The following is a 16,852-nucleotide window of genomic DNA, read 5'->3' as shown; positions in this document are numbered from 1 at the left end:
CCCAAGGGCAATGCTCTATAGATCAATTGGTCAGGGATATTTTCTTACGCTTTCCCCCAATCCCTACTCATTCCATTTCTAGTCAACAAGTTGCGTCAAACTTCACTCAACATGATACTCATAGCTCCAACATGGGCACGTCAACCATGGTACACAACTTTGTTAGACCTGTCAGTAGTACCACACTCCAAACTCCCAGACCGCCCAGATCTGTTGACACAAAGCAAAGGTCAAATCAGGCACCCAAATCCCAAAACACTCAATCTAGCAATTTGGCTCCTGAGGTCATAGAATTTGGATATTTACAACTCCCATTCGAATGTATGGAAGTTATTAAACAAGCAAGAAAACCCACGACTAGACAGTGTTATGCAAACAAATGGAAAATATTTGTATATTACTGTAAATGTAAACATATTTACCCTCTTAAAGCATCAATACAAGACATTGTATGCTATTTTCTTCCATAAAAATTAATCTTACTGTAATTTTAACATTTTTACAGAACATACAACAAAGCACCCTGTTTAGAGTTTCTGTCATTAAAACTTCCATGGAAGGGTTCAAACACATAATTCCACGCAGGACACCTCCAGTCTCAGCTTGGAATTTAAACATAGTGCTTACACGACTCATGGGCCCACCATTTGAGTCCATGCACTCCTGTCAAATGCAATTTCTAACATGGAAGGTTGCTTTCCTAGTAGCAATTACGTCTTTAAGAAGAGTAAGTGAAATTCAAGCCTTTACTATTCAAGAACCGTTCTTCGGAATACACAGAAATAAAGTTGTACTAAGAACAAACCCAAAATTTCTTCCAAAGGTTGTATGACCATTTCATATAAACCAAACAGTGGAACTACCAGTCTTCTTTCCACAGCCAGATTCTGTGGCAGAAAGAGCTCTACATACGTTAGACATCAAAAGAGCGTTAATGTACTTTATAGACAGAACAAAACCATTCAGAAAAACTAAGCAACTGTTTGTGGCCTTCCAGAAACCTCATACAGGCAACCCCATATCAAAACAAGGTTTAGCAAGATGTATTGTAAGATGCATCCAAACATGCTACGTTAAAGCAAAGATACAACTGTTAGTTACTCCTAAAACACATTCTACAAGGAAAAAAGGTGCAACAATGGCTTTTTTAGGCAATATTCCAATGGCTGAAATATGTAAAGCAGCTATTTGGTCAACACCTCATACATTCACTAAACACTACTGTGTAGATGTTTTATCAACACAACAAGCCACAGTAGGCAAGCTGTACTTAGAACATTATTTCAAACAACTTCAACCCCTACAGGCTGACCACTGCTATTTTTATGGGAGGACAAACTGCTTTGTAGTCTATGCAAAGCATGTGTATCTGCAGCTACACATGCCAACGAACGGAAAATGTCACTTTCCCAGTGTACATCTGTTCGTGGCATGTTCCGCTGCAGATTCACATGCACCCTCCCTGGGAGCCTGTAGTCGTTTAAGTTACAAACATTTGTACATATTTATATATATTTTTTGCATTAGCATGGACATCTCTTTTCTTTTATCTATATATTCTATCACTCCTACCTTACCCTCTGCGGGAAAACAATCTAACATTGGAGTCGATGCCCATGCGCAATGGAACCGAAGAGGAGTCGTCACTCGATCTCGTGACTCAAAAACACTTCTTCGAAGAAAACAACTCGTAACACTCTGAGCCCAACACTAGATGACAGACGTAATGCACAGCATGAGAATCTGCAGCGGAACATACCACGAACAGATGTACACTGGGTAAGTGACATTTTCCATATTCATACCAGGTTTGGCAGAAAGGTTGCTCTTGATCCAGAAAGAGGCCTTTTTGTTATTTGGTGTAAGTCTGTTTTGGAGAAATTAAAGGAAATCCAAATTCGTAAAAATAGGGGAGCGAAGGCTCCGCGAACCCTCCCAATCTCGTTCCTTCATGCAGGAAATTCAGATGAAAACATTGCTTCCACATGTAGGGAGCTGCTACTTAAAGCAGGACGTGGGGAACCTAGAGACTCCCTCCAACCTGTGGCATAGTATTTGAGGACACAGACCCCTACTTTCATTTCTTTTAAACTTTAAAAGTTTAAGGTTCATACTGAAAGGTGATCTCACTTTTTTAATTGATAAATAATTTTTTCTTTTCAATTTGTCCAGAAATATTTAATTCTGAGTATATCATCAATCAAAGCCTGAAAAAACTATCTATCTGTCTCTCCCTCTCACTGTCTTTCCGTCTCTCCCTCAATTTCTCTTTTTCAATCTTTCACACACTCACTCAGAGCCTTACGCACCCACTCACAGACCCACTCCCACTTGTGCACCCACTCACAGACCCACTCCCACTAATGCACCCACTCAGACCCTCGTGCACCCACTCAGACCCACTAAAACCCTCACACACTCACCCAGAAATTGACACACCCACTAAGACACTGATGCACCCACTCTCAAACCCACACAGACACTATCACATCCACTCTCACCCCCATATACACTCTCTCACACCTATTCTCTCACCTGGAGAGACAGGCCGTGGGCAAAGCTTTGCCGTGCCATGCGCAGCGTGGGGTGAAGATCTGACCGCTGGCCAGGCCCTGCGGGCAAGTGCCGCTGTGCACGGCCTTTGGCCGTGCACAGCAGTGGTTGGATTAACATATAGTAATGAAAATTACTTGACGTTAAAAAAACATTGAAATTCACTGAAAAAAACAAAGGTTACTGGGACATTACAGTTAGGCTCATATTTTGAATGTACCAAACAATAGAAATTCACCTCTTTGAGTTATCTAAAGTAAGTATAACTCGTGCACTAAGGTAACTGTAACTTGCGCCTCGCCATGCACTGCTAATTACCCCAGGTATTACAGCAATCATGAAATCTTTTATAACATTGATAATATCAGAGTAACATTTGTTATAAAATTATTTTAAAAAATTCTGTGCATGGCGGGGGCCCAGTTTAAAGTTACTTTAGGGCACAAGTTATAGTTTCTATGGTTTGGACTCCCTGTAACCTTTGTTTTTTAAGTGAATTTCTATGTTTTATTTTTTTTATTCTAGCTCCTAACTATAACGTCCCTGTAACCTTTGTTTTTTTCAGTGACTATTGTTTAAGTATCTCCATGAGGTGCATGTCTTCAGGCAGAATCCTGTGTTTTCAACCTCTATGCAGTATTTTCCACTTTTTCAGAGAAATTTGCTTAAGAATCCTTCCCCGGCCCACTTTATTCATATGTTTCTCTCTGCCATGGTAGCCAAAGAGTGTGATTCAGCAGTCACTGTTTATATTTGGTTTCCGCAGAGTGCAGAAAACTTTTTTTTGCAAGAGTTAGCGTATTTTCATCCTTAGCATGGGTTGCAAGGTCGTGCCCGGGCTCCCATCGATCTGGTCCCTGAGCATGCCATCCACTCACAAACTGGGGTCAGCGCTCAATCACCACCACTCCTCCGAGAGGCTGGACCACTGCGTTTACCACTTATGCTGTCTGAGGAGAAGTTAGTCACACCTGCAATCTAGAGGCCAGCGTATGCTCTCTTGGCTCTTCAGTTGCCTCTTGTTTCCATGCCCCACTCAGGTTCAGCATCTTTGGCACCATTTTGCTTGTGGTCTCCGTCTCTTACCACTGTTATACATTTCCTACAAATATAGCAGTACTGGGTGTTAGACCAAAACGAACTTCTCATTATGGCGACTCAGTCCACATACACCATCAGTCAGGTTTGGCTCATCTTGGCTTGATCACAGTACCATATCCAACCCCCATACAGACCAGGGAAAGATGATGATGGCAACCTCGAACATGACACTGATTCCCATGGAATCCGTGGAAACAAATCGAACTCTTTCTTTAGTCACTCTTGTCCGTCCAAAGTAAACACAAGCAAGATAGCAAACACATTTTTAAAACATTTATTCAAATGATCGTATTCTTGTGTAAAAAGCAATTGCTGCAATTATTAGAAAGATGAATCACACCTATTGTAATCAACATTGTTAGAAGGGTAAACAGTATGAACAATTCAACCATAGTAATTGTTGTTAATGTTTGCGTACTCCTATCTGTATCTAATACTATACTAAAGAGAGCATAGCGTGAGTACTCTCTGCCAGATCTGTTGGGATAGTCTAACCCCCATACCCTGTTGTTGGCTGTCAGGAAGCCAGTTTAGGTTATCCTCCTTGGCAGGATGGATGTCAGTCTGCAGGGCTCCATCTCAGTTACAGGTCGCAGAGGTTCTGTGATAATTTTCAGCATATAAGTGCTCCTCTCACTGAGCCATAGCAGTGAAGCTGTTTATAAAACAAAGCTGCGTTCTTATCACACTGTGAGAGAGAAGCAGAGCAGCTTGTTTGTTTTTTATAGCTAAAATGAAGTATCTCCTGATACAAGCAACACAAGAATGCAAAACAATTATACTATTTTCTAAAATGTACGACTGGAACTAGCTGACATACTACAGGGCATCAGTGCCTATCAAAAATGCACATACCTTACATGCACATGTTTAAGTGTGGAAAAGGGTGCCACGAAAAGGAGATGTTAACTTAAGGATATGAATCTAATATGGAGACTACTTGGAAGCCACACAACACCACTGTCACCCATGGGCCACTCTCCATGAGGATTTCTGCTACTCATATCAAGCCTGGAGACAAGTGCAGTGGAATGTTGATGTTTTGTGGCCAGGGTGTTTATTTCAGGTATGGATTAATGGTGGATTGGTAATACTGCCAAAAATACCACATTATAGCATGGGCATTTTTGTTTGAGGCAGCTCTTCTCCTCTGTAGCATTGATTATGAAACGATTAATACCATGTTCATTAATTGGCCAAGTTATGACAATATTCCATTTATTTGTATTTGATCATTAATTGGTATTTACCTTACGGATTGAGGATCATGGTTGAACTCAAAAGGCTTCAGTGGTATTTTGTTAGTAGGTCTATTTGTGTAAAAAGTCTTATTACAATTGTAGGGCACCATGTGCGGCACAACATACTACTATTAACTATCAAACAATGACATCTCAGTTTCATTAGTCCAAGGATCAATTGACAATGGATATGCGGTTTCAACTGTGCTTTACCTGTTTTGATATAGGACGCACAGTAGATGACGTAGTGGTTATATAGGGTAAGGCCAACATGTTATTGTTTTATAGTCAAGAAGTACAGTGGCAAATTGATTTGTTATGTATTGTACGTTCCTTGTTACACCACTCGGATCCATCCTGATGTGCTTTGTCATTCATTCGCATCATTTGGAAAGTTATTCAAGTGTTGAAAAATGTTGTTAGCTTGTCATTTCATAACCTGCTCATGTGTGATTCATTGTATTGGTGGTCATCATTTTACATGACCATTATTTAGGGTTTATGTGGCTGGGTTGCTTCCAAGGGGTTGCAAGTCCCAACTGTATAACAAGGTTCTGCTCAGTCCTGTGACCCAGCCCAAAGGGTGCAAAATTCATAAGTTTATTTCTGAAATCCTGTCCGACTTCAAGGGAAGCGTTATACCAGGAAAGACATTCTGCCCTACAGCCAAAATTCTTCAGTGCTTTGTCAATGTGATATAACTGCAAATGGCAAAACGTATTCCTTTTTCCTCTAGCCTAGTGGTTGAAAAACACCTTCATTTTATTATTATTGAAGATTCTTTTAGCTGTTTTAATCAATTTTATATCGTTTTCACATGCTGCAATTTTTTTCACTGATGGTGGTTGTTGACATAATCACTCGAAGATAAGTTCATCTACTTCATCTAGAATCGCTTGAATTGGATGAATGGAAGGTTTCACAAAGTGAAGTTGGATAGAAACTATGGAAAAATGAGTAGTGCATTTAGGTTTACAACTTTGGTATGTAGTTTTGCTTTCAGCTTCTCATTGGAGACAAAAATGTTCACCTGCCTGAAAGAGTTGATGTATTGATAGTGTTACCTTGTAGAATCGCTTTCTAGAGCCTACAATGCAGTGAATCTGACAATCCAGATCAGTTGAATTCCTTTTCTATTGCATAAATATATCATGGATATGACTTTGCTAGATAAGGGTCTTATTCTGGTATAAGTTCTGATAAATTTATGTATATCTCCTTAGTCTGTCAGGCACTGGAAACGTCTAAGCCTCTATCACATGCATCAATTGACCTAAATTGAATTATGCTGTGCTAGAAATGAATTATCCAAGTTGCATCACCTGAAATTACCAAGACCACCTTTTTCCTTGGTTCACTAATGACTTTGCTGTTGTAGTTCGCGGCTGTTGCTAGTGGCAGTGTCTGATGGCTTTCAGCCCCCTCGTGTATCAAACTTCCTATCTGTGCCTGACAACTTTCCTTCAAAATCCTATAGATTTCACATTGGGATTGCTGAAAATGTGACTGATTCTAATGTTTTTAATAGTTAAGCAAACCTAGGTTTTTATATTGTAAGAGTTCATATTATTTTTTGATTAGAAAAGTGTCAGTTATTATGTAACCCTCATATATAACAGTGTTTTTGACACATCTTGATCTAATTGTCTCACTAGCTTCTTTTTGTATATAATTGTCATCTCTGTATTCTTCCATGAGTTGTTTTATTAATATTGTGCACGTTCTTTATTGGTAACAAATTAGCTGTGTGAACGCTTTGATTTCTCAGAGAATTCTGAAGTGCAACTTTACATACTACAGTCAGGGCCCATTAAGTGATCTTTGAATTCTTCACAGGATAGAAAAAAAAGATAATGCTAATTACTTGTCTTTACCTTTTCAGTTTGTTAGATGTTTTAGCTGCGAGGAAAGATCCACATGGGCTTTCAGGGGAAGTACTGATAGATGGAGCCCCCCAACCTCCCAACTTTAAGTGCATGTCAGGATATGTTGTGCAGGTAATTATCTCTTCGTGTGCTACCTTTTAATGTTTCACTGAAAACATTCTCCCCGCTTATGCTAATAGATGATGTCTTTCATTAGGGCTGTATGTGTTTTGGGGAAAATATTGAACAAAGAATGGAGAACTGGGTGCCTGCTTGAACTTATTTATTTTGTACAGCAGCACATGAGGGGCTCAACGAGCATCATTCTTTCAGTGTCATAAAGAGGGAGCTTAGGAGATTTTGCATGCTAAGTATTTACAAGTGAAATCAGATCTAAATATCTGGCAGTTATTAAAAATGCTTGTATAAATTTACTAACATTTTGGATGTAAAGAGCAGTTGCAGCAGCAAGTCTCCATTCTAAAAGAAAAAGGAGGAATGATCAATAAGAGGAGGAACCACTGTTACTATTAATGCTACTATTAATTGTGTTGTCAAAATTTCCATTAGATAGGTGTTCGATATCTGATTTGTGTCAAATTAGCACAATTGTTGACGTATGAGGTGCAACCCTAAATAAAAGCTTTAACAGTGGTTTCAGAATACATGAGAAAAGAGCAAGACAAACTTCCAAATAAATTAGATGAAAGAGATTTGTGACCCCTCCATTAAAAACTGTATTCCAAGGCCAGAGGCATAAGGCTTTGATTTGTGTAGTAGGTGTAAAATCTTTGTTCAGAATTCTTTGCTGATGGTGACCACTTCTCAGAAGGTTTTTCTACTTAATTCAGTCATCTGAGAACTTTGAGTGACCACCAAACTCTAAATCAGCCCCACAGCATTTTGGACTCCTTGCAATAAAAAAAAAATGCAAATCATTCATTCTCCCAAGATCTACAACACATCATTGTTTTCCATGTTCACACATAACTTGGCAATTGAGCAGTGAAGGTTTTAAATGTTTTAATGAGCTAGACAGACAATATATATATATATGTTCGATGGCATGTGTAGCTGCAGATACACATGCTGTGCACAGTCCGCCATCTGGTGTTGGGCTCGGAGTGTTACAAGTTGTTTTTCTTCGAAGAAGTCTTTTCGAGTCACGAGACCGAGGGACTCCTCCCATTTCGACTCCATTGCGCATGGGCGTCGACTCCATCTTAGATTGTTTTTTTTCTGCCATCGGGTTCGGACGTGTTCCTTTTCGCTCCGTGTTTCGGGTCGGAAAGTTAGTTAGAATCTCGGAAAAAATCGTTGGTATTGTTTGCGTTCGGTATCGGGTTAGTTAGAACAAATCGACACCGAATTTTGAAGAGCTCCGGTGGCCCTTTGGGGTTTTTTCGATCCCCGTCGGGGCCTGGTCGGCCCGGCCACGTGCGACTTCAAGGCTGATGGAACGGACCCCATTCCGCTTCTGCCCAAAATGCCATAACAAGTATCCGTATACGGATCAGCATCTGGTCTGTAACTTGTGCTTGTCCCCCGAGCACAAGGAGGATACTTGTGAAGCCTGTCGAGCGTTTCGGTCGAGGAAGACGCTGAGAGACCGAAGAGCCAGGAGACTACAAATGGCGTCCACGCCGACAGGTCAAGAACGTTTCGAGGAGGAAGAAGAAGCTTTCTCCATCCGCGAGTCGGATTCTGAAGAACTCGACGCCGAAGAAACACACCAAACCGTGAGTAAGACGTTGAAAATCAAGACTCACGAGAAGTCCACAAAAGCCCAGGGGACGCCACCGCCAACAGGCCATGGCTTAACCCGAAAACTAGGTGACCGATCCAAGGCACCGAAAAAGGGCATGCTGGTGTCGAAGTCATCCGACTCCGGTCGAGATACCGCCACACAGCAACCTCGGAGCCGAGACAGCAGCTACGAGAAACTTCGGCACAGAGACAGCGGCACCGAAGAATTTCGGCACCGAGACACCACACCGAAAACAAAGAAGGTTTCTTCGGAGCCTAAAAAGACTTCCGAAAAGATTTCGGTTCCGAAACATCCAGCCTCGGAGCCGAAAACTAGTTCCTATACAGAGGAACAAGGATTAACCTCCCAATTACATAGATTTGGAGAGGAGCTTCAAGCGGTAGAGCCTGACTACACGCAAAGAAGGCTTCATATTCATGAGGACACAGGGAAGATAACCACTCTTCCCCCAATCAAAATAAAAAGGAAACTTGCCTTTCAACAAAAGGACAAGCAACCACAGGCAAAAGTGGCAAGAAAAACAACCCCGCCACCGTCTCCACCACCATCAACACATGCATCACCAGCAACAACTCCACCACTGATGCACTCACCAGCTCATACTACAATGAGTCAGGATGATCCCGATGCATGGGACCTTTATGATGCTCCAGTGTCTGACAACAGCCCAGACTCCTATCCCACAAAACCGTCACCACCTGAGGACAGTACATCCTACACACAGGTGGTCGCAAGGGCAGCCGAATTTCACAACGTCACCTTACATTCTGAACCAATTGAGGATGACTTTCTGTTTAACACCCTATCCTCTACCCATAGCCAGTACCAAAGCCTTCCCATGCTCCCAGGAATGCTAAAACATTCAAAGCAAATATTTCAGGATCCAGTTAAAGGCAGAGCCATAACTCCAAGGGTGGAGAAAAAGTACAAGCCACCGCCAACAGATCCAATCTATATTACAACACAACTAACACCAGACTCAGTAGTTGTCGGGGCAGCTCGTAAGAGAGCCAACTCTCATACCTCAGGAGACGCACCACCTCCAGACAAAGAGAGCCGCAAATTTGATGCTGCGGGAAAAAGGGTTGCAGCACAAGCAGCAAATCAATGGCGTATTGCCAATTCACAAGCCCTTTTGGCAAGATACGACAGAGCTCATTGGGATGAAATGCAACATTTCATCGAACACTTACCCAAGGAGTTCCAAAAAAGGGTGCAACAGGTGGTAGAAGAGGGACAAAGTATCTCAAATAATCAGATACGGTCTTCCATGGATGCAGCAGATACAGCTGCAAGGACAATAAACACTGCAATCACGATACGAAGGCACGCATGGCTGCGCACTTCAGGGTTCAAGCCGGAAATCCAACAAGCTGTGCTCAATATGCCATTTAATGAACAGCAATTGTTTGGGCCGGAGGTTGACACTGCCATTGAGAAACTCAAAAAAGACACTGATACAGCCAAAGCCATGGGCGCACTCTACTCCCCGCAGAGCAGAGGCACATTTCGGAAAACACCTTTTAGGGGAGGATTTCGAGGTCAACCCACAGAAACCACAACCTCACAAACAAGGCCTACTTACCAGGGTCAATATCAGAGGGGAGGTTTTCGGGGACAATATAGAGGGGGCCAATTCCCAAGAAATCGAGGAAAATTCCAAGGCCCCAAAACTCCTCAAAATAAACAGTGACTCACAAGTCACACAACCCCATCACATAACACCTGTGGGGGGATGACTAAGCTAATTTTACAAACTTTGGGAGGAAATAACAACAGACACCTGGGTCTTAGCAATTATCCAGCATGGTTATTGCATAGAATGTCACCAATTCCCTCCAAACGTCCCACCGAAAACACACAATATGTCAAAACAACATATAGATCTTCTAGGACTAGAAGTTCAAGCATTGCTACAAAAGGACGCAATAGAATTAGTGCCAAATCTACAAAAAAACACAGGAGTTTACTCACTGTACTTTCTAATACCCAAAAAGGACAAAACTCTGAGACCAATACTAGATCTCAGAACACTAAATACCTACATCAAATCAGACCACTTTCACATGGTCACATTACAAGACGTAATCCCACTGCTCAAACAGCAAGATTACATGACAACATTAGACCTAAAAGATCCTTCACACAGGAAATACCTAAGGTTCGTATTCCAAGGAATACATTACCAGTTCAAAGTGTTGCCATTCGGAATAACAACTGCGCCAAGAGTTTTTACAAAATGCCTGGCAGTAGTAGCTGCACATATCAGAAGGCAGCAAATACATGTGTTCCCGTACTTAGACGACTGGTTAATCAAAACCAACACGCTAAGACAATGTTCACAGCACACAAACTACGTCATACAGACCCTTCACAGGCTAGGTTTCTCGATCAACTACGCGAAGTCACACCTTTTGCTGTGTCAAACACAGCAATACTTAGGAGCGACAATCAACACAGCAAAAGGGATTGCCACTCCAAGTCCACAAAGGGTTCAAACATTTCACAAGGTAATACAGGCCATGTATCCAACACAAAAGATACAAGTCAAAATGGTAATGAAACTCCTAAGCATGATGTCTTCATGCATAGCCATTGTCCCAAACGCAAGATTGCACATGCGGCCCTTACAACAGTGCCTAACATCACAATGGTCACAAGCACAGGGTCAACTTCTAGATCTGGTGTTGATAGACCGCCAAACATACATCTCGCTTCTATGGTGGAACAGTACAAATTTAAACCGAGGGCGGCCTTTCCAAGACCCAGTGCCACAATACGTCATAACGACGGATGCTTCCATGACCGGGTGGGGAGCACACCCCAATCAACACAGCATCCAAGGACAATGGGACATACATCAGAGGCAGTTTCACATAAATCACTTAGAACTGTTAGCAGTATTTCTAGCGCTGAAAGCATTTCAACCCATAATAACTCAAAAATACATTCTTGTCAAAACAGACAACATGACAACAATCTATTATCTAAACAAACAAGGAGGGACACACTCGACACAGTTGTGCCTCCTAACACAAAAAATATGGCATTGGGCGATTCACAACCACATTCGCCTAATAGCACAATTTATTCCAGGGATTCAGAACCAGTTGGCAAACAATCTCTCTCGAGATCACCAACAAACCCATGAATGGGAAATTCACCCCCAAATACTAAACAATTACTTTCAAATTTGGGGAACACCTCAAATAGATCTATTTGCAACAAAAGAAAACTCAAAATGCCAAAACTTCGCATCCAGGTACCCACAAGATCATCAATCCCAAGGCAATGCTCTATGGATGAACTGGTCAGGGATATTTGCGTACGCTTTTTCCCCTCTCCCTCTCCTTCCATATCTAGTAAACAGGTTGAGTCAAAACAAACTCAAACTCATACTAATAGCACCAACATGGGCAAGGCAACCTTGGTACACAACACTACTAGACCTTTCAGTAGTACCTCATGTCAAACTACCCAACAGACCAGATCTGTTAACACAACACAAACAACAGATCCGACATCCAAATCCAGCATCGTTGAATCTAGCAATTTGGCTCCTGAAATCCTAGAATTCGGGCACTTAGACCTCACACAGGGATGGAGGTCATAAAACAAGCTAGAAAACCTACCACTAGAAACTGCTATGCAAATAAGTGGAAAAGATTTGTTTATTACTGCCATAATAATCAAATTCAACCTTTACACGCATCTGCAAAAGAAATAGTAGGATACTTACTACATTTGCAAAAATCTAACCTAGCTTTCTCTTCCATTAAAATACATTTTACGGCAATTTCTGCTTACCTACAAATTACGCACTCAATTTAATTGTTTAGGATACCAGTCATAAAGGCGTTTATGGAAGGTCTAAAGAGAATTATACCACCAAGAACACCACCAGTTCCTTCATGGAACCTCAACATTGTCCTAACACGACTCATGGGTCCACCTTTTGAGCCCATGCACTCTTGTGAAATGCAATACTTAACGTGGAAAGTTGCATTTTTAATTGCCATCACATCTCTAAGAAGAGTGAGTGAGATTCAAGCATTTACCATTCAAGAACCATTTATTCAAATACACAAAAATAAAGTTGTTCTACGGACCAATCCTAAATTTTTACCAAAAGTAATCTCACCGTTCCACCTAAATCAAACGGTAGAATTACCAGTGTTCTTCCCACAACCAGATTCGGTAGCCGAAAGAGCATTACATACATTAGACATCAAAAGAGCACTAATGTACTACATTGACAGAACAAAACTAATTCGAAAGACAAAACAATTATTTATCGCCTTTCAAAAACCTCATACAGGAAATCCAATTTCAAAACAAGGCATTGCTAGATGGATAGTTAAGTGCATTCAAACCTGCTATCTTAAAGCTAAAAGAGAACTGCCTATTACACCAAAGGCACGCTCAACCAGAAAGAAAGGTGCTACCATGGCCTTTCTAGGAAATATTCCAATGAACGAAATATGTAAGGCAGCAACATGGTCTACGCCTCATACATTTACCAAGCACTACTGTGTAGATGTGCTAACTGCACAACAAGCCACAGTAGGTCAAGCTGTATTAAGAACATTATTTCAAACTACTTCAACTCCTACAGGCTGAACCACCGCTTTTGGGGAGATAACTGCTTACTAGTCTATGCACAGCATGTGTATCTGCAGCTACACATGCCATCGAACGGAAAATGTCACTTACCCAGTGTACATCTGTTCGTGGCATTAGTCGCTGCAGATTCACATGCGCTCACCCGCCTCCCCGGGAGCCTGTAGCTGTTTAGAAGTAGATCTTAAACATTTGTACATTTGTAAATATATTACTTAAAACTTTATTATGTACATACGCATTCACTCACTCCATTGCATGGGCACTATTACTAGCATACACAACTCCTACCTCACCCTCTGCGGGCAAAACAATCTAAGATGGAGTCGACGCCCATGCGCAATGGAGTCGAAATGGGAGGAGTCCCTCGGTCTCGTGACTCGAAAAGACTTCTTCGAAGAAAAACAACTTGTAACACTCCGAGCCCAACACCAGATGGCGGACTGTGCACAGCATGTGAATCTGCAGCGACTAATGCCACGAACAGATGTACACTGGGTAAGTGACATTTTCCATATATAGGAATATTTTTTCAAAGACAGAGTGTTTTTTTGTTTTGCCAATAATTTTGGCGGCTTTTAACAAATCTAAACGAAATGTTCAAAATGTATACTTCAGCTGCTGTGTTGAAAGTGTTGAGGTGATCAGTAAAGCGGGGGCCGAGAAAAAGGGAAGTTCCCAAAACACTTTTTTTCCATTCTACATCACTGGGATTTTGCAAATTTTTAACACGACTGCAGCTCAAACTGCTGAACGGAATTATACCAAATTTTGCAGGAAGCTAGCTCTTGGTCCAGAATAGCGTGCTTTCTGTGCTTGATGTAAATCCCTTCAGTAGTTTTGGAGTAATTAGAGCTTAAATAATATAGATATCTAGGGACGCGGATCCTCCATGGATCCAACAGTCCACATGCTGATATCTGATTGGCTGCCAACACTTCAACAAGGAAGTGTTGGCAGCCATCATAGGACTCGGCTTCAGCTGAGTCCCACAAAAAAGTAAAAAAAGAAAAAGAAAAAAAAGCAAAGGGGCCAGGGTAGGCTCACCGTACACCCCTACCCTTGGTCTAGGGGTCCCTCACGGACCCTGACAGGGCTAAAAAGAGCATTTTTAACAATGTAGGGGAAATCCATAGATCAGGATCCCCCACGCCCAGGGACCATGACCACACCAGGGCAAAATCATTATTTAAAATCAGGCTGGCCTCCCCACAGCCCTGGTGACTGCCACTTTCCTGGGGCTAATTCTTAAATTTATGTGGGGGGGTGGCATGTGGTTTGGTGGAGATTAACGTCTTGGTAGTCTTGTTGGCCTCTCTCTAGGAGGATTTATGTTATCACAGAATTTTGGAGAAAGATGAACGAGAAATAATCACATTGCCAAACGCACACAAGGGGTAGATATTTCATGCAAAGCTGTGGACTCTTGTTGGATAAAAGGGCAGGTGAGGTATATTTGTGGCAGAGTCACTCACACAACTACTGACTCGCCCACACACACACACACACACACACTCTCAGACACTCACTCATAGACCCACTCAGACTTGCGCACCCACTCACGGACCCACTCAGACACTCATGCACTCACTCACAAACCAGAAATGACTGTAACATACGAGTTAGTGGGTGACCCAAACATCCTAATATAAGAGGTAGGATTTGGATTCTGTATCTTTAAAAGCATACTGGCAAGATTGTCCATTAGCAATATGGAGTACACCAAGTAAATGAGCAAACATTAAAATCTTTCAGCTGTACTTACATTAAAAATAATTGTTTTCATCCATATCAAACTGAATAACATGTTAAGAACCACATAAAAGTTCTTGAGAACATGTTTCAAATGAACATAAATTTTAATGTACATTCCTGTATCATGCCAATGGGAATAGAGGTATACGTATTTGATGGAAGTGCATAAACATTCACCTGGGGTGACAAATTCACACAATTACATTTAACCAAAATAATACAATATTCTAAAATGGCTGAAACCACATCCCGGTTGAAATGGTGGCAGCCAATCAGATCGCAGTCTTTCAGATCCCTGGATCCTCTGGGTCTCTAGATATACATATCTTTTTTTCCGTAATTACTCCAGAACTACTGAACAGATCTACCAAATTACAAAAAGTACTCTTTCTGGATCAAAATCTAGCTTTTTGCCAAATTTGGTGTAATTCCGTTCAGCGGTTCGGGCTGTAGTAGTGTCTAAAATACCAATGGGAATTTGCATGGGAAATCCTTGTTTTCTTGGCCCATGCTTGATGAATCACCCCAAAACTTTCCACACAACAGCTGAAGTTACAGTCACACTAGTTTTGAAATTTCTTGAGATTATTCAAATGGCGCAAAAGTTATTAGTAAATAAAAAAATGATTTTCCTATGGAAACTAGGTCCTAACTATCTCTACCTACTGGAGATCGGCAGCAGTATATATATAATATATATATGTTTTTGTATACACGCACACACGGGGTAAAACGTAGTTATAGTTACAAATCCTACTAAAAATACAAAAGTTATAGTTATGAAATGTTTATATATTCTTTCTGTACAAACCAAAAGTAAACAACACAAACATAACAAATTGTAAAATAATAGTTGTACCTTACGTTTATCATTTCCACACCACTTACAAATTACTATAACTCATACACTCTCTTACACACTTGTGATCTTGCTAGCCAGACCACAACTGTAAATCTTGCCTTTACAACGCACTGCATATATCCTTTTACATTACATCACTTACACTATGTGAAATTAACGCATTTATAACAACACTTATGACATCTCAAATTACATAAATTGTAAGCACACAGTGCATGGTGTGAGGCAAGCTATAGCTTATGTACTATGGCTAGCGAGTTGACAACAGTATGTATGGAGCGCTTGAGTTATAGTAATTTGAAAGTGTTGATAAATTATAAATTTAAGGTATAACTTTAGAATTTGCAATGTTTGTGTATTTAAGATTGTTTTGTATAGAAAGAATAAATAAAGTTTTCCTAACTATAACTAAGTTTTAAACTTTTTTTTCATTACATTTAAATTGTTTTTATTTTTGAATAAAAAGTGTTTCATAACGTAGAGTGGAGTTTTTTCAAATAGTGTGTACTTAAGTGGAGTGTTCTAGTGTACAGTGGAGGACAGTGTTATACAGTGGAGTGTCGTCAGTGGAGTGGCATACAGTGGAGTGGTGTAGAATGGAGTAGCGTAGAGTTAAGTGGTTTAAAGTGGTCCAGTGTAGAGTGGCATAGAGTGGAGTAACTTAGAGTGGGGTGGCGTAAAGTGGGGTATTGTACTGTGGATTATCGAAGAGTGGAATACAGTTGAGTGGCATAGTGGAGTTGCCTAGAGTGGAGTGGCCTAGAGCGCTATAGCATGAAGTAATATGGAGTGGTGTACAGTGGAGGGTGTAGAGTTGTGTGACGGCGAGTGGACTAGCGTGGAGTGGCATAGAGTACAGTAGAGTGGTGTAGATTGGAGTGGCATACAGTAGAGTGGTTGAGATTGGAGTGGAATTCTGTGGAAAAGCATAAAGTGGAGTGGCATAGAGAGCAGTGCAGCAGAGCGCATTACTGTAGAATACCGTAGCATAGAGTGAAATAGAGTACAGTGGAGTGGTGTGGCGTGTCATAGACTTTGAGTAGCATGGATGGCATGCGGTAGAGTAGCGTGGCATGAAGTGTGATAC

General features: G+C 41.1%; 1 protein-coding gene across 5 annotated transcripts in view; it reads left to right on the top strand.

Moving 5' to 3' along the window:
• LOC138299827 (broad substrate specificity ATP-binding cassette transporter ABCG2-like) overlaps positions 1 to 16,852 on the top strand; it is a 676,683-nt gene that overhangs the window by 470,316 nt on the left and 189,515 nt on the right. For all 5 annotated transcript variants that reach the window (XM_069238424.1, XM_069238432.1, XM_069238461.1 and 2 more), the window contains one exon: positions 6,778 to 6,892. In XM_069238424.1, the coding sequence (XP_069094525.1) occupies positions 6,778 to 6,892 (115 nt within the window). The remainder of the gene's footprint in view (positions 1 to 6,777; positions 6,893 to 16,852) is intronic.

This window comes from Pleurodeles waltl, chromosome 1_2 (genome assembly GCF_031143425.1).
Source record: "Pleurodeles waltl isolate 20211129_DDA chromosome 1_2, aPleWal1.hap1.20221129, whole genome shotgun sequence".
Taxonomy (NCBI): Eukaryota; Metazoa; Chordata; class Amphibia; order Caudata; family Salamandridae; genus Pleurodeles; species Pleurodeles waltl.
Note: the sequence above shows the minus strand (reverse complement) of the source record. Positions and strands in the feature narration are given on the sequence as shown.